This window comes from Gigantopelta aegis, chromosome 7 (genome assembly GCF_016097555.1).
Source record: "Gigantopelta aegis isolate Gae_Host chromosome 7, Gae_host_genome, whole genome shotgun sequence".
NCBI classification, from domain to species: domain Eukaryota; kingdom Metazoa; phylum Mollusca; class Gastropoda; order Neomphalida; family Peltospiridae; genus Gigantopelta; species Gigantopelta aegis.
This window is the reverse complement of record NC_054705.1, coordinates 24,983,197-25,007,553: the sequence shown is the minus strand read 5'-3', so window position 1 is coordinate 25,007,553 and position 24,357 is coordinate 24,983,197. Positions and strand designations below refer to the sequence as shown.

At 41.6% G+C, this 24,357-nt stretch overlaps 1 protein-coding gene across 2 annotated transcripts; it reads right to left on the bottom strand.

Moving 5' to 3' along the window:
- Positions 1 to 5,861: 5,861 nt before the first annotated feature.
- On the bottom strand, positions 5,862 to 17,995 carry LOC121377747 (protein disulfide-isomerase A6 homolog). 2 transcript variants are annotated; one of them, XM_041505833.1, is made up of 6 exons: positions 17,909 to 17,995; positions 17,193 to 17,343; positions 15,251 to 15,308; positions 13,970 to 14,096; positions 13,239 to 13,324; positions 5,862 to 6,055 (listed from the first exon to the last, which is right to left on the bottom strand). In XM_041505833.1, the coding sequence occupies exons 1-6, from the start codon at positions 17,922 to 17,924 to the stop codon at positions 6,035 to 6,037; spliced, it is 459 nt and encodes a 152-aa protein (XP_041361767.1). In that variant the 5' UTR covers positions 17,925 to 17,995; the 3' UTR covers positions 5,862 to 6,034. The 2 variants fall into 2 exon arrangements, with proteins under 2 accessions (XP_041361767.1, XP_041361768.1); XM_041505834.1 differs by having other exon boundaries at positions 17,217 to 17,343.
- Positions 17,996 to 24,357: the final 6,362 nt, after the last annotated feature.

The window sequence follows — 24,357 nt, the reverse complement described above, 5'->3', positions numbered from 1 at the left end:
AATAAAACCGATAGTTGATGGATTTCTGGATGTCTATTGCCCATTCGCAGAAATCGTGAGCATCTTGGATGCTTACTAACCTGGTTTCACTGCATCAGATGCTTGGCGTTTGCATTCCCCCCGAGTCCATCGCACGGGCCTTTTCCATGTCCGCTTTCAAAATAATTTTTGCGAGCTTCTATACCAAATAGCTCGGTGTGGAAAATGTGCCGAAGATGGACTATCAGTCCAATAGTGCACATACAGCATGTCAGGAAATGTAGCCGCCTTCAGTTCAGGTAGCAACTTTTTCAAATTGTAAAAACTGCGATTGCATTGTGTTGGTTGTCATGGGATCCGGAAATTATCAAATACAACCATTTTCTAGTAAGTCGACACATTGCTACTATCAGTGCAAACAATATATGGCTAGTGTGAAATCAAATTACATTATTAGCTGATTTCTCGTCAGATACATTAACTAGTATTTCAGATACGTTTACTGCCATATTATAATTTATGCTGTAGCTAGGGTCATGATCATGTTGGTTGAATGTAAAATAAAAAAGTATGTTCATTGCCAGAAGATGTTTTAACATTGTTGAGTTGTTTCTATACACAGATTATGTCATCCTATTTCATGGCAACCATTGAAGTAATAAACATTAAAATACACTATGTGAGCAATGTCAGACACAGTGTCAGAACAAAACGGGATAGATATGATGTTACACACCATCAGATTTTCTTACTTGAATTAAATCTTCAAACCTCTGCATGTGCTCCAAACAGAAACAGCTCGTATCTATACTGGTCATGTGTGGTAAGTTTTAATTTTGGTGCCAATATTCCATATGTATTAGAAGTGGTTATCGTATCTGATGAATACGTATTTGACGACAAATGTGCAAATTTCAGACACAATAATCCAATATTCTCCTATTTTTATAAACGGCGACGTGTTTTGTCCATATGTGTATTGATGTCTTCATACCGCCATCAAAGGGGACACATCTGATGTTTTACACGCGTTACATGATGTTTAACGTTAACGAATCTGATAGAAATTAAACATACCTTAGCTATGAGTATCGTAACCGTAGATCTTTTTTGGATATTGACACTGCACACTGACATGACGGAGGCATCTAGCACATGGTCTATGTATACGCCAATTGTAATATATACTAGTATGTTTTATGTACACTGTTTTTCGGACAATATATAGAGCTGATAACATTATTTAACGTATCTGATAGAAGGTTTGGTGTCTTCACACAGCTTAAGCCCATAGAGAGTCAACATAACCTAGCCAGAACCACCCAGATGCTTTCTCTTTAGTCCGGACATAGTTCCATTGACCCAAAAACCACAATCCCCCCAGATTTTAAATAATATGCCCAAACATGATCCACGGGACTAAATTATTTGCAAATGTTCATTTATCTGAGAATGAGCGTCAAGTTACCAGACTAGTAGACGGTTATCATTCGTTTCATAGTTTAACAGATCTATGAAACTAGTCACAGCAATAGGGCGATAACGGATATGATTTGTTGGATCTTTAATATGCTTCAGAGTAGGAAATACAATTGCTTTCCTGCAATCAGAAGGAACGTCTCCAGATTGAGAAATCCAGATTTGATTAAACACATTTAAACGAACAAAGGTTATTGAGGTAAGCCAGTGCAACACGACTGGTACATCAAAGGCCGTGATATGTGCTATCCTGTCGCTTGCTGCTAGTCGAAAATAGTAGCCCATGAAGTAGCTACAGCGGGTTTTCTCCCTCAATATCTGTGTGGTCCTTAAGCATATGTCCGACGCCATATAACCGTAAATAAAATGTGTTGAGTGCGTCGTTAAATAAAACATTTCCTTCCATTATCTGAAACAACTGGAACGTGGTCCCTGCTACAACAGTTTGGGCCTACTTACTGAAAGAAATCAACAAAACTTGATGGATTACAAAGAATTAAATGAATGAATAGGAAAGAACCATTTGGAGAATGAAAGTATGTACGACATATCATGAAGTAGAATGAAATAATGCTTGACAATTAAATATTGTAAACTTGTTTACCTCTGATATTGACGACCTCGCAACTCCACAGTGTGTGGCGACCATTAAATTCTCCCACGAGAATAAAAAAAAAAAAAAAAATGGTAACGACGTACTCATTTTATTTATGGTTATATGGCGTCAGACATATGGTTAAGGACCACACAGATATTGAGAGAGAAAAACCGTTGTCACCACTTCATGGGCTAGTCTTTTCGATTAGCAGCAAGGGATATTTTATATGCACCAAACCCTGACAGGGTAGTACATACCACGGCCTTTGGTATACCAGTTGTGGGTCCAAAGGATAATACCTTTTGATATGGGGCGGGACGTAGCTCCATGGTACAACGCTCGCCTGATGCGCGATTGATCTAGGATCGATTCCCGTCGGTGCGCCCTTTGGGCTATTTCTGATTCCAGCCAATGCTCCACAACTGGTATACCAAAGGCCGTGGTATGTACTTCCCTGTCTGTGGGATGGTGCATATAAAATATCCCTTGCTGCTAATCGAAAAAAGTAAAATGTGTTGAAGTTTGTTTGTTTTGTTTAACGACACCACTAGAGAACATTTATTTATTTATTATTGGATGTCAAACATTTGGTCATTTTGACATAGTCTCACTGAGGAAACCCGCTTAATTAAAAAAAAATCCATTAGTAGCAAGGGATCTTTTATATGCACCATCCCACAGACAGGATAGCACATACCACGGCCTTTGGTATACCAGTCGTGGTGCACTGGCTGGAGCGAGAAATAGCCCAATGAGCCCACCGACGGGGATCGATCCTAGACTGACCGCGCATAAAGCGAGCGCTTTCCCACTGGGCTACGTCCCGCCCCTTCAAAACGTGATGGATTACAAAGTATTAAATCAATGGACAGCAAAGAACGATTTGCAGAACGAAAGTATGTACGACTGAAATCATTTCTGACAATTAAATATTGTAAACTTGTTTACCTCGGATATTTACGTCCACGCAACTCCACAGTGTGTGGCGACCATTAAAATCTCCCACGAGAATAAAAGGTGTTGGGAATTAAACAAAAACATTATACAAAGACGGAGTGGGAGGGGTGGTCCTGAATGGCCGCACCCCCCATCAGTACATAGGGTGCATTGACTAATGATAACAATGCACCCGCCCCCATTTAATGGCCCAGCACGTACTCTAAACAAGGAATACCGGTTCCGAGTACCCAGGGGAAGCTGGACAAAAGAATACCAGCCTACCCTATCCAACACCCAAATACTTGCTGCTGGTAGTCTAACTTGGTACTTGGTGACACTGAAGAGGAGGACGCCGTGGACCACTTCATCAACACCTAGACAAAACCCGGGTTGTCATGCCACGACCAGAAGAGGTCAGGCCCTTTCTAAAGGGCTCTATGGGCAACCTAGGGAGACACCACAGCATCATAGAGGTCTAAGTAACGAGCTACTCTCGATTCACTAATGTCAAAACCTATATTAGCTCTGCCATTTTCCTTTTGACCGACCGTTCAAAATTGCGCCCAAATTCCTCAATCAAAATTGCGCACCTTTTCTCTTTGGCATATTAACTACTCCATTCAAAATTCCATAGCACCACCACCACCCTCCCCCGCCTGCTACCGACCTTGGTCGGGCTGCTGGTGCTCTCTTGCACCTGCCAGTGCAGGCGGTCCCTCCTCTCCCCCCCCCCCCCCCCCCACACCTTTCCTGTCATGGGCGGAGGAGCCGGCTCTTGTGCCCATGACAGGCGTGCGCTACAACAGCTTGTTCTGAATGTGCACGTAAAACCCTATGACATGACATGACACAAGACAAAAACATCCTGGAGATCTCTAGGATTAAAATTGGATGTCAAACATTTGGTCATTTTGACATAGTCTCACAGAGGAAACCCGCTTATTTTTTTTCCATTAGTAGCAATGGATCTTTTATATGCACCATCCCACAGACAGGATAGCACATGTCACGGTCTTTGATATACAAAGTGGTGCACTGGCTGGAACGAGAAATGGCCTAAATGGGCCCACCGACGGAGATCGATCCCAAACCGACCGTGCATCAAGCGAAAGCTTTACCACTGGGCTACGTCCCGCCCCTAAAATGTGTTGAGTGCGTCGTTAAATAAAACATTTCTTTCCTTTTGTTCGCCCACGTAGTGAACACATACGATACATGCATTTGTGTTTACATGTACATCTTGTATTTGGAGGGGTTGTTGGATATGGAAGTCAAAGCACCAATATATTCTGGGATGGATGGCGTTATTTTAATGCTGACATTGCAAAACGCAGTTTCTTTGAGCAAGCACTTCGAGTTGTCCCGGTGCAGCATGGCCTATCGTTTAATTCGTTAACGCTTTTTGGATCGTCGTCCACACCAATGAGCCCGTTTTGCACAGTGGGGCGGGACGTAGCTTAGTGATAAAGTGCTCGCTCATGCGCGGTCAGTTTGGGATCGGTCCCCGTCAATGGGACCATAGAGCTATTTCTCGTTCCAGCCAGTGCACCACGACTGGTATAACAAAAGCCGTGATATGTGCTATCCTGTTTGTAGATGCCTTGCTATTAATGGAAAAAAATGTAACGGGTTTCCTCTCTAACGACTGTATATCCAAATTACCAGATGTTTGACAATACTTAATAAACCATTGTCCTCTATTGGTGACGTCAAACAACAACCAAAAAAATCTTTGTTTACAGTTGTGTGCACGTTTACGTGCAAAACTAGGTTTAAGATGTTTGCTGAAATTGGGCCCTGAACTTTATTACACTGGCATCAGATTACAGTTATCTTCCCATTTGGTTGTCCAAAATCCGGAAATTTGTCCGCACAAGTAGTCTGCTGTTTGACTGTGATTATTTCATGGCAGACAGCTATGAAGTGGCAACTATTTGACTGAAGTTGACAGGGGAGAGCATGTAGTTTGTAAACATGTGTAACTTGTTGACACTGAAGACTTGTTTGTGGTAATTCTGGCACATGCAAAAGTAGTGCTTTTTGTTTAAAGTTGGTGTACTCCGGCCTGGTTTAGAGGGTGCGTTTGTTTAAACCAATATGCTGGGAGAAAGAGCTGGACAACAGGAGTTGCCCTTTCCAGAGTATGTGTCCATAGAAACATATAGCGAAATTAATTGTGGTCTGTGGCCCACTCCTGAAGGCCGTTCTGAAACGGCGTTAGAGGAACATACATAATCTGATTTCAAGTTGTTTGTTTTGTTTAACGACACCACTGGAGCACATTGATTAATTAATCATCGGCTATTGGATGTCAAACATTTGGTAATTCCGTTACGTGTTTCCTAATGCAGCAAGATTTAGCTCAGTGGGTTGAGTGCTCGCCCGAGGTGCTTGCGTAGCAGGATGGAATCACCTCGGTGGATCCATTCAACTGACTGGGATTTTTCTTGTTAAACCAGTGCACAACAACTGGTCAAAGGTTGTAGTATATGCTTTCCTGTCTTTGGGAAAGTGCATATAAAAGATCCCTTGCTGTTAATGAAAAAAATGTAGTGAGTTTCCTTTGATGATTAAGTCAGATTTACTAAATGTTTGACATCCAATTGCCGATGATTAATTAATTAATGTGCTTTAGTGGTGTCGTTAATCAAAACAAACTTTAACTGATATTCTAAATAAGATAAATAGTTAACGTATAAGTTTAACCTATGGAATTTGGCGCATTCTGTGTCAACCACTTCGTAACGTCGTTATGTGAGGCGGATGTTGCAGACAAGTTTGTTTCCAATAACACTTTCTTCCAACTGATAAATACAATTTGAAATGTTTATATGTACTCAAAAAGAATCCGAAATGATTTTACTAATGTAATGCTTTATATTTAAAACTTTAAAAAAAAAATTTATTTTAATAGCTATAGACTTAATGTAAACCGATCCTTGAACAATCAATATGTTGTTATTGTATAATGTTCATTTCGAAATGATGATGTTTTGATGTGCCAGTGTCGCTGCCGTCGGCTGTAAATGATTATTATAATCACAATTCGACACGAGGAACCTAAAAAAGAAATACTATTAATTAGCATCAACATAAATGGTGCGTTCAATCATAAGTACATGTACTAGTTTTACAGTAAAAGAAATGTAAACAGGCTGACAAGTAGAGACCGACAGACAGACCGACAGACTGACAGACAGACAGACAGACAGACTGGCAGACAGACAAGTAGAGACCGACAGACAGACCGACAGACAAGTAGAGACTGACCGACCGACATGCAGGCAGACTGGCTGACAAGTAGAAACAGACTGGCTGACAAGTAGAAACAGACCGACGGACAGGCTGAGAAGCACAGCCAGACAAACAGACATACATACTGACAAGTAGAGACAAACAGACATACTAGCTGACAAGTAAAGGCAGATTGACAGACATGCCGACAAGTAGAGACAGACTGACATACTGGCTGACAAGTAGAGACGGACAAACAGACATACAGGGTGACAAGTAGAGACCGACAGGCAGACTGCTAGACAAGTAGAGACAGACTGACAAGTAGAGACAGACATACTGACAAGTATAGACAGACAGTCTGACAAGTAAAGACAGACAGACAGGCTAACAAGTAAAGACCGACAGACAGACAGGCTGACAAGTAGAGACAGACATGCTGACAAGTAGAGACAGACAGACAGACAGGCTGACAAGTAGAGACAGACAGACAGACAGACTGACAAGTAGAGACAGACTGACATACATGCTGACAAGTAGAGACAGACAGGCTGACAAGTAGAGACCGACAAACAGACTGGCTGACAAGTAGAAACAGACCTACGGACAGGCTGAGAAGCAAAGATAGACAAGCAGACATACTGACAAGTAGAGACATATAGACAGACAAGCTGATAGTAGAAACAAGACAGACAGATATGCTGACAAATAGAGACAGACAGACAGACAAGTAGAGGCATACATACTAGATGCCTAGCAGAGACAGACTGAAAGACATACATAATGACAGACTAACTGGCTGACAAGTAGAGACACACAGACCGGCTGACAAGTAGAGACAGACAGACATACCGACTGACAAGTAGACACAGACAGACAGACTGGCAAGTAGACACAGACAGACAGACTGGCTGGCTGACAAGTAAAGACAGACAGACTGGCTGACAAGTAGAGACAGACACACAGACTGGCTGACAAGTATAGACAGACAGACAGACCGACTGACAAGTAGACACAGACAGACAGACTGGCAAGTAGACACAGACAGACAGACAGACCGGCTGACAAGTAGAGACAGACACACAGACTGGCTGACAAATAGAGACAGACAGACATACAGATATGCTGACAAATAGAGACAGACAGACAGACAAGTAGAGGCAGACATACTAGATGTCAAGCAGAGACAGACTGAAAGACATATATAATGACAGACTAACTGGCTGATAAGTAGAGACACACAGACCGGCTGACAAGTAGAGAGATACACACAAACTGTCTGACAAGTAGAGACAGACAGACAGACCGGCTGACAAGTAGAGACAGACACACAGACTGGCTGACAAGTAAAGACAGACAGACAGACCGGCTGACAAGTAGAGACAGACAGACACACAGACTGGCTGGCAAGTAGAGGCAGACAGACACACAGACTGGCTGGCACGTAGAGACAGACACACATACTGGCTAACAAGTAGAGACAGACAGATAGACAGACATACCGGCTGACAAGTAGAGACAGAAATATAGACATACCGGCTGACAAGTAGACATAGACACACAGACTGGCTGACAAGTAGAGACAGACAGACTGGCTGACAAGTAGAGACAGACACACAGACTGGCTGACAAGTAAAGACAGACAGACGGACTGGCTGACAAGTAAAGACAGACAGACAGACCGGCTGACAAGTAGAGACCGACAGACAGACTGGCTGACAAGTAGAAACAGACCTACGGACAGGCTGAGAAGCAAAGATAGACAAGCAGACATACTGACAAGTAGAGACATACAGACAGACAAGCTGACAGTAGAAACAAGACAGACAGATATGCTGACAAATAGAGACAGACAGACAGACAAGTAGAGGCAGACATACTAGATGTCAAGCAGAGACAGACTGAAAGACATATATAATGACAGACTAACTGGCTGATAAGTAGAGACACACAGACCGGCTGACAAGTAGAGAGATACACACAAACTGTCTGACAAGTAGAGACAGACAGACAGACCGGCTGACAAGTAGAGACAGACACACAGACTGGCTGACAAGTAAAGACAGACAGACAGACCGGCTGACAAGTAGAGACAGACAGACACACAGACTGGCTGGCAAGTAGAGGCAGACAGACACACAGACTGGCTGGCACGTAGAGACAGACACACATACTGGCTAACAAGTAGAGACAGACAGATAGACAGACATACCGGCTGACAAGTAGAGACAGAAATATAGACATACCGGCTGACAAGTAGACATAGACACACAGACTGGCTGACAAGTAGAGACAGACAGACTGGCTGACAAGTAGAGACAGACACACAGACTGGCTGACAAGTAAAGACAGACAGACGGACCGGCTGACAAGTAAAGACAGACAGACAGACCGGCTGACAAGTAGAGACCGACAGACAGACTGGCTGACAAGTAGAAACAGACCTACGGACAGGCTGAGAAGCAAAGATAGACAAGCAGACATACTGACAAGTAGAGACATACAGACAGACAAGCTGACAGTAGAAACAAGACAGACAGATATGCTGACAAATAGAGACAGACAGACAGACAAGTAGAGGCAGACATACTAGATGTCAAGCAGAGACAGACTGAAAGACATATATAATGACAGACTAACTGGCTGATAAGTAGAGACACACAGACCGGCTGACAAGTAGAGAGATACACACAAACTGTCTGACAAGTAGAGACAGACAGACAGACCGGCTGACAAGTAGAGACAGACACACAGACTGGCTGACAAGTAAAGACAGACAGACAGACCGGCTGACAAGTAGAGACAGACAGACACACAGACTGGCTGGCAAGTAGAGGCAGACAGACACACAGACTGGCTGGCACGTAGAGACAGACACACATACTGGCTAACAAGTAGAGACAGACAGATAGACAGACATACCGGCTGACAAGTAGAGACAGAAATATAGACATACCGGCTGACAAGTAGACATAGACACACAGACTGGCTGACAAGTAGAGACAGACAGACTGGCTGACAAGTAGAGACAGACACACAGACTGGCTGACAAGTAAAGACAGACAGACGGACCGGCTGACAAGTAAAGACAGACAGACAGACCGGCTGACAAGTAGAGACCGACAGACAGACTGGCTGACAAGTAGAAACAGACCTACGGACAGGCTGAGAAGCAAAGATAGACAAGCAGACATACTGACAAGTAGAGACATACAGACAGACAAGCTGACAGTAGAAACAAGACAGACAGATATGCTGACAAATAGAGACAGACAGACAGACAAGTAGAGGCAGACATACTAGATGTCAAGCAGAGACAGACTGAAAGACATACATAATGACAGACTAACTGGCTGACAAGTAGAGACACACATACCGGCTGACAAGTAGAGACAGACAGACAGACCGGCTGACAAGTAGACACAGACAGACAGACTGGCTGGCTGACAAGTAGAGGCAGACAGACACACAGACTGGCTGACACGTAGAGACAGACACACATACTGGCTAACAAGTAGAGACAGACAGACAGACATACCGGCTGACAAGTAGACATAGACACACAGACTGGCTGACAAGTAGAGACAGACAGACTGGCTGACAAGTAGAGACAGACACACAGACTGGCTAACAAGTAGAGACAGACCGGCTGACAAGTAGACACAGACCGGTTGACAAGTAGAGACAGACAGACCGGCTGACAAGTAGAGACAGACACACATACTGGCTGACAAGTAGAGACAGACAGACAGACAGAGCGGCTGAAAAGTAGAGACAGACAGACCGGCTGACAAGTAGAGACAGACACACATACTGGCTGACAAGTAGAGACAGACAGACAGACAGAGCGGCTGAAAAGTAGAGACAGACAGACCGGCTGACAAGTAGAGACAGACACACATACTGGCTGACAAGTAGAGACAGACAGACAGACAGACCGGCTGACAAGTAGAGACAGACACACAGACCGGCTGACAACTAGAGACACACAGACTGGCTGACAAGTAGAGACAGAGAGACAGACTGGCTGACAAGTAGATACAGAGAGACTGAGTGACAAGTAGAGACAGCCAGACAGACCGGCTGACAAGTAGAGACAGACATACAGACTGGCTGACAAGTAGAGACAGAGAGACAGACTGGCTGACAAGTAGATACAGAGAGACTGAGTGACAAGTTGAGACAGCCAGACAGACCGGCTGACAAGTAGAGACAGACATACAGACTGGCTGACAAGTAGAGAGAGACAGACAGACCGGCTGACATGTAGAGACAGACACACAGACTGACTGACAAGTAGAGAGAGACAGACTGGCTGACAAGTAGAGACAGACAGACTGGCTGACAAGTAGAGACAGACAGACTCGCTGACAAGTAGAGACAGGCACACAGACTCAGTCGGTTGAGTGCTGGTTGACAAGTAGAGACAGACACACAGACTGACTGACAAATAGAGACAGACACACTACTGGCTGACAAGTAGAGACAGACAGACAGACTGACTGACAAGTAGAGAGAGACAGACAGACCGGCTGACAAGTAGAGACAAACACATAGATCGGCTGACAAGTAGAGACAGACACACATACTGGCTGACAAGTAGAGACAGACAGACAGACAGACAGACTGGCCGACAAGTAGAGACAGACAGACTGGGTGACAGGTAGAGACAGACAGACTGGCTGACAGGTAGAGACAGACAGCCTGGCTGACAGGTAGAGACAGACAGACTGGCTGACAAGTAAAGACAGACGGGCTGACAAGTAGAGACAGACAGACAGACTGGCTGACAAGTAGAGACAGACAGACATACTGGCCGACAAGTAGAGACAGACAGACTGGGTGACAGGTAGAGACAGACAGACTGGCTGACAGGTAGAGACAGACAGCCTGGCTGACAGGTAGAGACAGACAGACTGGCTGACAAGTAAAGACAGACGGGCTGACAAGTAGAGACAGACAGACAGACTGGCTGACAAGTAGAGACAGACAGACATACTGGCCGACAAGTAGAGACAGACAGACTGGGTGACAGGTAGAGACAGACAGACTGGCTGACAGGTAGAGACAGACAGCCTGGCTGACAGGTAGAGACAGACAGACTGGCTGACAAGTAAAGACAGACGGGCTGACAAGTAGAGACAGACAGACAGACTGGCTGACAAGTAGAGACAGACAAACTGGCTGACAAGTAGAGACAGACAGACAGACAGACTGGTCGACAAGTAGAGACAGACAGACTGGGTGACAGGTAGAGACAGACAGCCTGGCTGACAGGTAGAGACAGACAGACTGGCTGACAAGTAAAGACAGACGGGCTGACAAGTAGAGACAGACAGACAGACTGGCTGACAAGTAGAGACAGACAGACATACTGGCCGACAAGTAGAGACAGACAGACTGGGTGACAGGTAGAGACAGACAGACTGGCTGACAGGTAGAGACAGACAGCCTGGCTGACAGGTAGAGACAGACAGCCTGGCTGACAGGTAGAGACAGACAGACTGGCTGACAAGTAAAGACAGACGGGCTGACAAGTAGAGACAGACAGACAGACTGGCTGACAAGTAGAGACAGACAAACTGGCTGACAAGTAGAGACAGACAGACAGACAGACTGGTCGACAAGTAGAGACAGACAGACTGGGTGACAGGTAGAGACAGACAGACTGGGTGACAGGTAGAGACAGACAGACTGGTTGACAAGTAAAGACAGACAGACGAGCTGACAAGTAGAGACAGATAGACAGACTGGCTGACAAGTAGAGACAGACTGACTGGCTGACAAGTAGAGACAGACAAACAGACTGACTGACAAGTAGAGACATACATGCTGACAAGTAGATATAGACAGACAGGGAGACAAGTAGAGACAGACTGACAAGTAGAGATAGACAGACAGCTTGGCTAACAAATAGAGACAGACAGACAGACTGGCTGACAAGTAGAGACATACATGCTGACAAGTAGAGACAGACAGACAGGGAGACAAGTAGAGACAGACTGACAAGTAGAGATAGACAGACAGATTATCTGACAAGTAGAGACAGACAGACAGGCAAGACAGATATACCGAATACACAAAGATGAACAGAGAGTTTGGCGGAAATGGAGTGGGGGAAGTAGATGGGTGAAAGATTTGAGGAGGTGATGCGTAGGGTAGCCTCTCCTAAATCCTCCTCTGCTAATTAGAGAGAATTATGACGTGTTCGACCTCTATCGTATTCCTGGGGGTTGTTGTTTTTGTATTTGTTAATATTTTCCATTATTATGATGATGATGATGACAACGCTGATGATGAAAAGTTAAAGTTTGTTTTGTTTAACGACATCACTAGAGTACATTGATTAATCATTGGCTACTTGATGTCAAACATTTGGTAATTCTGACACATAGTCATCAGAAGAAACCCGCTACATTTTCCCTAAAGGATCTTTTATATTAACTTTCAGGCAGACATGAAAACACTTATTACGGCCTTTGACAAGTTGTGGTTGTTGGAAAAAAAAAAAAAAAATTAGTTGAATGGATCCACCAAAGTGGTTCGATCCTGCGACGCAAAGATTTCAAACGAGCACTCAACCGACTGAGCTAAATCCCGCCTACACTGATACTGATGATAACAACGTTAATGATAATGGTCACTGTGACAACAACGTTAATGATAATGGTCACAGTGATAACAACGTTAATGATAATGGTCACAGTGACAACAACGACATTGATGATGATGATGATGATGATGATGAAAACTATATTTTCGTAATTTTACTTGTGTTTTCCAGCCAGTGCACCACGACTGGTATATCAAAGGTCGTGGAGGGTGCATATAAAAGATCCCTTGCTAGTGATGGAAAACATGTAGCGGGTTTTCTCTCTAAGACTCTATGTCACAATTACCAAATGTTTGACATTCAAGAGTCAGTGATTAATAAATCAATGTGCTCTAGTGGTTTCGTTGAACAAAACACACTTTTTATTTATATTTATGTGTGGTGTGCGATATTTACATCATCAGCTGGTGTCAGTCGGCCGTGGACGAGTTCTGTTGTTTTCATGTGAACATCGTGTAGCATAGACTTCACTCGACGAAGACCTGTAAAACACAGATAATTCCTCACAAAGATTCTTAATATGGAAAATATCAACCGAGTCTATGTTGACTTCATGTGAACATCGTGTAGCATAGACTTCACTCGGCGATGACCTGTAAAACACAGCTAATTCCTCACAAAGATTCTTAATATGGAAAATATCAACCGAGTCTATGTTGAATTCATGTGAACATCGTGTAGCATAGACTTCACTCGGCGATGACCTGTAAAACACAGATAATTCCTCACAAAGATTCTTAATATGGAAAATATCAATCGAGTCTATGTTGACTTCACGTGAACATCGTGTAGCATAGACTTCACTCGGCGATGACCTGTAAAACACAGATAATTCCTCACAAAGATTCTTAATATGGAAAATATCAACCGAGTCTATGTTGACTTCATGTGAACATCGTGTAGCATAGACTTCACTCGGCGATGACCTGTAAAACACAGATAATTCCTCACAAAGATTCTTAATATGGAAAATATCAACCGAGTCTATGTTGACTTCATGTGAACATCGTGTAGCATAGACTTCACTCGGCGATGACCTGTAAAACACAGATAATTCTTCACATAGGTTTTTAATATGGAAAATATCAAGCGAGTCTGTGTTAACCAAATGATGTTAACCAACTGACCTGTATAATCCCTGGCTTTGTCTTCGTGATTTAAAAAGATCTTGACAGTAGGGAACTCTGTTATTTCGTATTTTTGGACTAATGTCTTCTCTTGATCAGCATTGACAACACCAGTTCTCAGAAGACCCTGATTAAAGATTAATCTATATATAATTACAGTAAAGTACACTTAGAACGAACACGCTTACAACAAACTACTGCCAACTTCTTCAAATGTGTACAACGAACTACCACTATAACGAACTAACCATCATGGTCCCTTCCAGTTCGTTATAAGAGTACTTTACTAATATATACTGATATAACGAACCAACCATCGTGGTCCCTTCCAGTTCGTTATAAGAGTACTTTACTAATATATACTGATATAACGAACCAACCATCATGGTCCCTTCCAGTTCGTTATAAGAGTACTTTACTCATATATACTGATATAACGAACCAACCATCATGGTCCCTTCCAGTTCGTTATAAGAGTACTTTACTAATATATACTGATATAACGAACCAACCATCATGGTCCCTTCCAGTTCGTTATAAGAGTACTTTACTAATATATACTGATATAACGAACTAATCATCATGGTCCCTTCCAGTTCGTTATAAGAGTACTTTACTAATATATACTGATATAACGAACTAATCATCATGGTCCCTTCCAGTTCGTTATAAGAGTACTTTACTCTATATGATATATCACAATAGACGTCGGAAGACAGCCGCAACAAGGGGCGGGGTTGCGTGATCAGTTATATATTAATTAGTCTTTCAACTGGTGGATGCATAAACGTATAAACGTTGGGGGGAGGGGAAGGGGCACGACCACGCTTCCGACGCCTACTTGTATATTGTATATGTATATTTTGAAAATATGAATTTTATATATTATCTTGTATAATATACGCACGCACAAATTGACATTTGACAGACGCCATTTAAATTAAATTTGCATCATCGGAATGAAATGTAGTTATAATATTTTCTCTCTAAAAATCCAAAGAAAAAATGCGTACTATTAGGCCTATTGGTATGTTTGAGCACAAACGACCACCCACGATAAACAAGTGATAATTTACTTTTCTTTGGGACTACGTAATTGGTCAGTTCAATAATTTTAGATGGGACAGTCTACTAATCAATAGTATCACAAAATTATTTACAATATAATAAACCATGTCGGTTGATGTCTATTAAAAAAAGAGACAAAACTAATAAATATGTTTTTCTATGTTCCCAGAAACAAATATTTCTTTTAGCTCTAACGTATATACAACTATCTACCTGTAACAATTCTGAAAACCTCTTCCATACTGGTGCAAATTCCACGCAGACCTTATTCCTAGAATATTGACAAGAATACAATAACATTAGGGACGTAATAAAGTGTAGTGTTTAAAAAAAACCACACCCACCCCCCTCCCCTAAAAAAACCCCGGAAAAAACAAAACAACTCCAAATCGACAGTTATGAAAAATTTAGTTTTCACCAAATCGACAGTTATGAAAAATTTAGTTTTCACCAAATCGAGTTATGAAAATTTTTGTTTTCACCAAATCGACAGTTATGCAAAATCTTGTTTTCACAAAAATGGCGAAAGCATATATATTGGGTAACTAAAGACCACATACAGAGAACTAAATTGAAAAAGACAAACTGATGAATCCAACTGAATAGAATTATAAGATATATTGATATAGATAATCTCTGTTCACCTTTCTTTGTATATTCCTTCCATAATGTGTCATCCTGCTGTACTGATGAAACGAATAGTTTTAGCATCATTTAAAGCCAACATTAATCAAACAATAATGATAAACAGTCATTAATTTTGTCAAAATGTCCACTAATAAAATCTGCGAAACATTTTGGGTATTGCAAAAATGCACAAATAATAGTTTTGAGGGGATGGCATAGTTCTCGTTTTACCCTCTGGCAGAAACCCTGGTAGAGCGCTCAGTGGTCATGGATTATGAGCGATGGATCGAAGTGTCTATGATATCCCAACAGATGGACCTACTGGCCAATGTCCACGGCTGGTGGGTTTAAAATATAAAGTTTATTTTGTTTAATGACACCGCTAGAGCATGACCGGCCTCGGTGGCGTCGTGGTTAGACCATCGGTCTACAGGCTGGTAGGTACTGGGTTCGGATCCCAGTCGAGGCATGGGATTTTTAATCTCAAATGGCTGCCCATAATTGTTGATTGTCAGTAATACTCGTGTTTGTGCATATCTCTGACTACGCATATCTCTGACTACGCATATCTCTGACTATGTGCCTGCATTCTCAGCACACTAACTGGCCTCGGTGGCGTAGTGGTTAGGCCATCGGTCTACAGGCTGGTAGGTAATTATAGGCTGTTCGATGTCAAACATTTTGTAATTCTGACTCGTAGTCATCTGAGGAAATCCACATTGTTTCATTAGCAGCAGGGGATCTTTTATATTTACCGGCGTCGTGGTTAGGCCATCGGTCTACAGGCTGGTAGGCACTGGGTTCAGATCCCAGTCGAGGTATGGGATTTTTAATCCAGATACCGACTCCAAACCCTGAGTGAGTGCTCCGCAAGGCTCAATGGGTAGGTGTAAACCACTTGCACCAACCAGTGATCCATAACTGGTTCAACAAAGGCCATGGTTTGTGCTATCCTGCCTGTGGGAAGTGCAAATAAAAGATCCCTTGCTGCTAATCGGAAAGAGTAGCCCATGTAGTGGCGACAGCGGGTTTCCTCTCAAAATCTGTGTGGTCCATAAGCATATGTCTGACGCCATATAACCGTAAATAAAATGTGTTGAGTGCGTCGTTAAATTAAAACATGTCTTTCTTTCCTTTTTTCCGCTAGAGCACCTTGATTAATCATCGACCATTGGATGTTGAACGTTTGATAATTCTGTCTTCAGTGGAAACCCAGTACATTTTCCTATTAGCAACAAGTGTCTTTTATAGGCAGTTTCCCATAGAGAGGATAACACATACCTCGGCCTTCAGTTGATATACTAGTTGTGAGGGGGAAAAAGCCTTATGGGTCCGCCGAGGAGGTTCGACCATATAATCCAATCGTCTCAGTTGAGCGCTCTATCGACCAAGCGAAACCTTTCGTTGGGATGTTGGTTTAGTGGGGGAAACCCCGAAGCATTCACAGAGGGCAGGTTGTGGCTGTGGCTATTCTGGGAATGCCTAACTCCAAAGTACATCCCGCCCAACAAATGATACGAGTACTTACTCTGGGTTATAGAACTGTACAAACCATATAGCTTGGTAACCCAAAATAACTTCGTCGTTAAAGTTGCTTTGTGTTAGCTGGACAATATTGGCGGCATCATCGTACAAAGACACGGTGTTACACAGACAGGTACCAAGATGCAGGATGAACACTGGCAAGAAAACAAGTTTGTTTTGTTTAACGACACCACTAAAGCACATTGATTGATTGATTTATCATCGGCTATTGGATATCGAACACTTGGTAATTTTGACATACATGTTGTATATATAGTCTCAGAGAGGAAACCCGCTCCAGGTTTTCATTAGTAGCAAGGGATCTTCGATATGCACCACAGATACTGAGACAGGACAGCACACACCACAGCCTTTGATATACTAGACGTGGTGCACTGGCTGGAACAAGATATAACCAGTGTGTATGTGCATGTGTATGTGTGTGCGTATATATATATATATATAGTTTCATGCTTGTATCCAGGACAGTGGGTTAATTGTTAGTTGGTCAGTGAGAGAGAAGAGAGTGTAATGGTCTTACACCTACCTTTGAGTCTTTAAACCTCGATCTGGGTGGGAGCCGGTACCAGGCTGCGAACCCTGCACCTACCAGCCTTATGTCCGATGGCGTAACCACGACACCACCGAGGCCGGTAGGATTGTAGCCAACAAATTTCGTTTTCATTTAAAATATACTGTATGTATTTATAAAATACTTACCTAACAAAAACATCATATAAACGTGTTTCAAACAAGCGATGTGAAATCTGCAACTTATATTGTATTGTAATTTATTACAATCGTGGATGTCTGTCATTGGCCGATTTTGTCGTTACAAAGTCAATTAGCATAAAGTATTCATCTATTCACAGTACATCAATTAGCATAAAACGTAGATCTATGCATTTATGTCGTCTGCGTGTGTATACTGTTTTAATGATCGATACTTCTGGCTATGACCTAAAAACATTGTTTCTGGGAATGTGCCGGGAAAAAAACCTAACCCACTAATTAGGGTAGTTCGGCATTTCCCTCTTTTATTTATTTATTTTGCTACTGGGGCGGATCCAGCTTTCCTGATGGGTCCAGATAAAATGTTACGTATGTACTCTTTTCACCTACAAAAGAACGCCCCCCCCCCCCCTTCCAAAAACAAAACAAAACACAAACGCCCCCCCAAAACAACAACAACAAAAAACACCACCAAAAAAAAACCCCACCTCAACCCACCCACCAAACCCCCACCCCCGAAAAAAAAACACCAAAAAAGAAACCCGAATACAGGATGATTTTTTCACATCTCACTTCACCAAAACACGAATGTCTTCTGAATTTTGAGATCATCAGTTGTCTAAACTAACTATGAAGTGAGGCAGCTGCGATTTGATGAACTCTACATATCGTGGGTAGGTGTGCTACATGTTATGAAACTACCCACGTATCCTTTTGTAGCAAATATTTCTACAAGAAGCAAGAAATAAAAACTACTTGTTCTCGTCGATTAGTTGTGGACAGTCCACTGTATTTGTTTTCAAAAAGTGGTGTCAGCATTATAGTCAGGGTGTAGATGGGGGCGGGGTGTCACCTGGAAGGGGAATTTATACGGGTAGTATTTTTGTGTAGCAGACACTCTCCAGATATAGGATCTGCCTGTTGATCGTATTAACTAGGGGGCAAAATTGCATTTTAGCCTGTTTTAGTGGGACCGGCCTCGGTGGCGTCGTCTTTAGGCCATCGGTCTACAGGTTGGTAGGTACTGGGTTCGGATCCCAGTCGAGGCATGGGATTTTTAATCCAAATACCCGACTCCAAACCCCGAGTGAGTGCTCCGCAAGGCTCAATGGGTAGGTGTAAACCACTTGCACCGACCAGTGATCCATAACTGGTTCAACAAAGGCCATGGTTTGTGCTATCCTGCCTGTGGGAAGTGCAAATAAAAGATCCCTTGCTGCTAATCGGAAAGAGTAGCCCATGTAGTGACGACAGCGGGTTTCCTCTCAAAAACTGTGTGGTTCTTAACCATATGTCTGACGTCATATAACCGTAAATAAAATGTGTTGAGTGCGTCGTTAAATAAAACATTTCTTTCTTTCTTTTAGTGGAGTACCCCACTCATTTAACATCTTACTTTTTCATTCATACACAGATGTTTAATAGCCATGTTCTCCATGCTCAGTCAGATAGCTACATGCAGTAGCTTTCCAATGAGTATAAACACTTGACCTAGAATGCATTCTTTAAGTACAAACACACTAGAAAAGAAACCCTACCCCTTAAATTTCAAAAAGTCACCTTTCAAATGATGGATTTGTTGTCGATATATCAATATTTTTTAGTTAGGTCAATGTGTCCACAGTAAAATGCACATCTTGTTTGAAGGTATACACCGCAACACAACGCGCTTTGACGTAAAGATGTTTATGCGTACCCATATGAAAACCGGCTAAAAATGTGGCATTTGTGTATTATTGTTCATGCATATGCACTGGCTGTCATTCATTTTAGTTAAAAGTTTGGTATCATACAAATTTGTAGTTGTACAAGTTGTTCCTACATGTGGTTTGATGGTCCTGTATGCATCTGTATGCAAGATGTATTCTGGACAGGATTTACTGTTATGTGCAGTAGACCGTGAAAAGTAGGTCATAGTGACCTAGTAATAGTACAAGACACACCACCATCCATAGTTCCTCTTACAAGTGAGGTTTCATGGTCCTGTATGCAAGATATGGTCCAGACAAGGATTTATGTTATGTGTAGTAGACCATAAAAAGTAGGTCACAGTGACCTAGTACTAGTACACAACACACAGCTGTCCCTACATGTGAGATCTGATGGTCCTGTATGCAAGATATGGTCTGGACAAGGATTTACTGTTATGTGCAGCAGACCGTGAAAGGTAGGTCACAGTGACCTAATAATAGTACGTGACACACCACCATCCCAAGTTGTTCCTACAGGTAAGGTTTAATGGTCCTGTATGCAAGATATGGTCCAGACAAGGATTTAATGTTATGTGCAGTAGACCGTGAAAAGTAGGTCACAGTGACCTAAAAATAGTACTTGACACACCACCATCCCAAGTTGTTCCGATATGTGAGGTCTGATGGTCCTGTATGCAAGATATGGTCCGGACAAGGATGGACAACACCATACCATTATACGACCCATAGATGGGCGTATAAAAATCACAACACCCCCCACAAAAAACAAACAAACAAACCAACAACAAACACATGACTTGTTGAATATATATTGAACATTTATTTATTTATTCCATAAATAAATATTTATTCCATAATTATTCAATCACAGTTTTATGGCACTTATGTTGTTAAATATTTGTGTTTGAACATTTCCTACACACTTGTTGCTGAAAACATCATTCACAATTACTTATGTTATAACACAGAAGTATCGATTTAAAGACATATGATTGGCTGCTCTTAGGTGACGACTCAGTCACCACTGTCATACTATCATTCCTTCATTCAACTTATTTTCATGCTTAAATCCAATTAAGGTTCAAGCATGCTGTCCTGGGCACACACACATCAGCTATCTGGGCTGTCTGTCCAGGACAGTGGGCTAGTGTTTAGTGACAGTGTCTTACACCTACCCATTGAGTCAGAGAGTCTTATACCTACCCATTGAGTCAGAGTCTTATACCTACCCATTGAGTCAGTGTCTTACACTACCCATTGAGTCAGAGTCTTATACCTACCCATTGAGTCAGTGTCTTACACTACCCATTGAGTCAGAGTCTTATACCTACCCATTGAGTCAGTCTTATACCTACCCATTGAGTCAGAGTCTTACACCTACCCATTGAGTCAGTCTTACACCTACCCATTGAGTCAGAGAGTCTTACACTACCCATTGAGTCAGAGTCTTATACCTACCCATTGAGTCAGTCTTATACCTACCCATTGAGTCAGAGTCTTACACCTACCCATTGAGTCAGTCTTACACCTACCCATTGAGTCAGAGAGTCTTACACCTACCCATTGAGTCAGTGTCTTACACCTACCCATTGAGTCAGAGTCTTATACCTACCCATTGAGTCAGAGAGTCTTATACCTACCCATTGAGTCAGTGTCTTACACTACCCATTGAGTCAGTCTTATACCTACCCATTGAGTCAGAGTCTTACACCTACCCATTGAGTCAGTGTCTTACACTACCCATTGAGTCAGAGTCTTACACCTACCCATTGAGTCAGAGAGTCTTACACCTACCCATTGAGTCAGAGAGTCTTATACCTACCCAATGAGTCGGTAAAACTTGCTCTGGGTGGGAGCCGGGACTAACCAGCCTTATGTCCGATTGCTTAACCACGACACCACCGAGGCCTGCAGACATACCATCCATTGAAACAAGTATGATCAAAATTGACTGCTCCATGGCATATAAATTAATCCGAAACTGACTGCTCTGAGTAGCATAAGTCAGTCCATCATTATAAAATAAATCCCAGATTGTGTTTTGCTCAATATGCAGCATTTACAATATCCTGGAAATATAACATTGGAAATTAAACAACTAATAACTAACCCACTGTCCTGGACAGACAGCCCAGATGGCTGAGGTGTGTGCCCAGGACAGCCTGCTTGAACCTTAATTGGATATAAGCACGAAAATAAGTTGAAATGAAAATTAAATTTCCCTTCAAGCCCTCCGGTCCAATTCGAAAAACAACAACCGAATTTGAATGTTAATCTTGCATTTAATTATAACAAGTAGCCAATCAGAAGCCAACTAACACTCTCTCACAAGTTTTGGGCACACAGACTTTGAGATATATACTATCAAAGATTTTGCTGATATAATAAATAATAGGTTTTAGAATACTCATTCTAATGATTATAATAGGGCTCTACCGCTAGGCTTGGTTGAGTCCTAATGATACTAGTCCCCAAGCCCATTTAGCTTCTTGTGCGATTATTCTGTAATCATACTACGGTTGGGTTTTCCCACAATCGGTCACAAATGGTGCACATCTTTCATTCACATGGTTCAAAATCAATAATGGGTGGGGAACTAGTGGTGGATGCCAATAACTATTGTAAATAAGTTACATGTACTAGTCCTGCAGATCGGTGTAAATATTAAATCTTTTTTATACTTGTTGAACGAATGTGATATCAACTCATTTAGTGAAATATCTTAAAAGTGAAATAAAAGTGTTATCAGTCACTCAATGACAATAACACATTGTAGAGTGTTATCTTCACTGTAAGAAAGCCGGAACTATTTTGCTGCTGGCATTTTAAAAATAAAGGTAAATTGCCAAAGTAGAATATTTCATGTTTTTTTGTCAAATATGATTTATATCTCATCTTGTGAAGTTTGCAATCATATAACACTCGTCGCCCAAGCGCGACTCATGAGATATGATTGCAAACTTCACTCGATGAGATATAAATCATATTTGACAAAAAAACCATGAATTATCATCTATATTGTATCCAATCAACAGAGAAAAAACCCGATAGTTAATACAAATTTTCGCCACGACCGGCCATTCATATCGGCACCAACAAAATATATCAATTTATTATATACATAGGAATGAAATATATAGATCTACGGAAACCATAAGTGATATCGGGTGAAAAGTCATATTTTCACTGTATTTTAGCTACAGTGAAAATATACTGAGGATATTTCATGTTTTTTTTGTCAAATAGAAAAATGTAATTTAAACAACTGTACCTATAAAAATGGGATACGAAGTGCAGTTACAATAAAATATCTAAAAAGAATTGAATATGAAACTAAATAATGATGACACAATGTAGTGTCATTGAGTGTAAGTGTAAGAATTTAACAGCGTTCGATTTTGTGTGTGTGTAGGGGGGGGGGGGGGGAGTTTGGAGGATCTTTGCTATGTAGGCTGTGGTCAAATAAATTTTCTGGAAGTTCCATAGGAAGAAATATATCATGGCGTTACATGTTTTCGATAGGATAAGCCAAATATATTAACAAAAAGCGAAAGATATTGTAAAAAATTAGGAAAGATGTATATAATAAATATACCATTTCATGTTTGTTTTTTCGAATATGATTTTATATCAACTCGTGAAATGTGAAAACCATATTTTCACTCAATGTGCTTCGCAACTGGAGAAAATATAGTTTTCACACATCACTCGTTGACATAAAAATCGTATTACAAAACAAAAAAACCCCCATGAAATAGCCTCTAGGCCTACATGTATATATCAACTCGAGTAAGATCAATATAACAGTACTCGACTGTGTGTGAGTGGGCTCGAATTTAACGGTGGCCAATCTGCAAATTGCCGTAATGCCCTTGTTATATGCCCCAAATGCCCTCAAAATTAAACATTATCTCGCCTTCATGTAAAATTCTTTACTCTCATTGGTTGTTTGCCGTTGGACAAATCCCTTATACCCCTGTGGGCGGAGCCAAATTCTCTTATACCCCGCCTGTAATTTCCAGCCACCCCAGTTAATGCTAAAGCAATAATTAGATTATAAATAACATTGATAATCAATCAAGTACACACAATTAATTTGATTTTTACTATAAAATACACTATTTCAATACTTTTAAAAGCTGCAGTGTTGAACTCGGCCACCTAATTACGGTCGTGGTGTTATTGTATTAATGCGCGATTCTTGTTTGTTTGGTTTTTTATTAATATCTGTTTCAGACAATTTCGTATTACAAACATTTGAAGTTAAAAACTCGTTTATCGATGGAACTATTTTTCGTCACTGGCAAGTGGTTTCGTTCGCGTCCGTGTGGTACGGCTCGGGGTAAAAGAACACACAGAGGGTACATAAAAAGCCATATACCCCTCGTGATGTTTCTACAACTTATATTATCCCACAGCCTTATTTTGCATGATACTAGCTAACTGGCAATCATACTCAAACACCACTCCTGAAAGCTGTTTTATTATGAAAACATGAAACCATTCACACTTCTTTATTTTGAATGGTTGTTGTTTGTGTTATATTTAGATATTTGTAAATTGTTAAGTTTGCCTTCTAAATCGTCCTGCTTTGTGGCTGTAATGTCCTAAACATATCTCCAAATTCGAGGCCTGTATATGTACATGTATAGAAATTATTACATGAGCTTGTGCTCTCGCTCGGAAAATACATGAATCCTGACATGAGTTTCGTAAAATCAATAT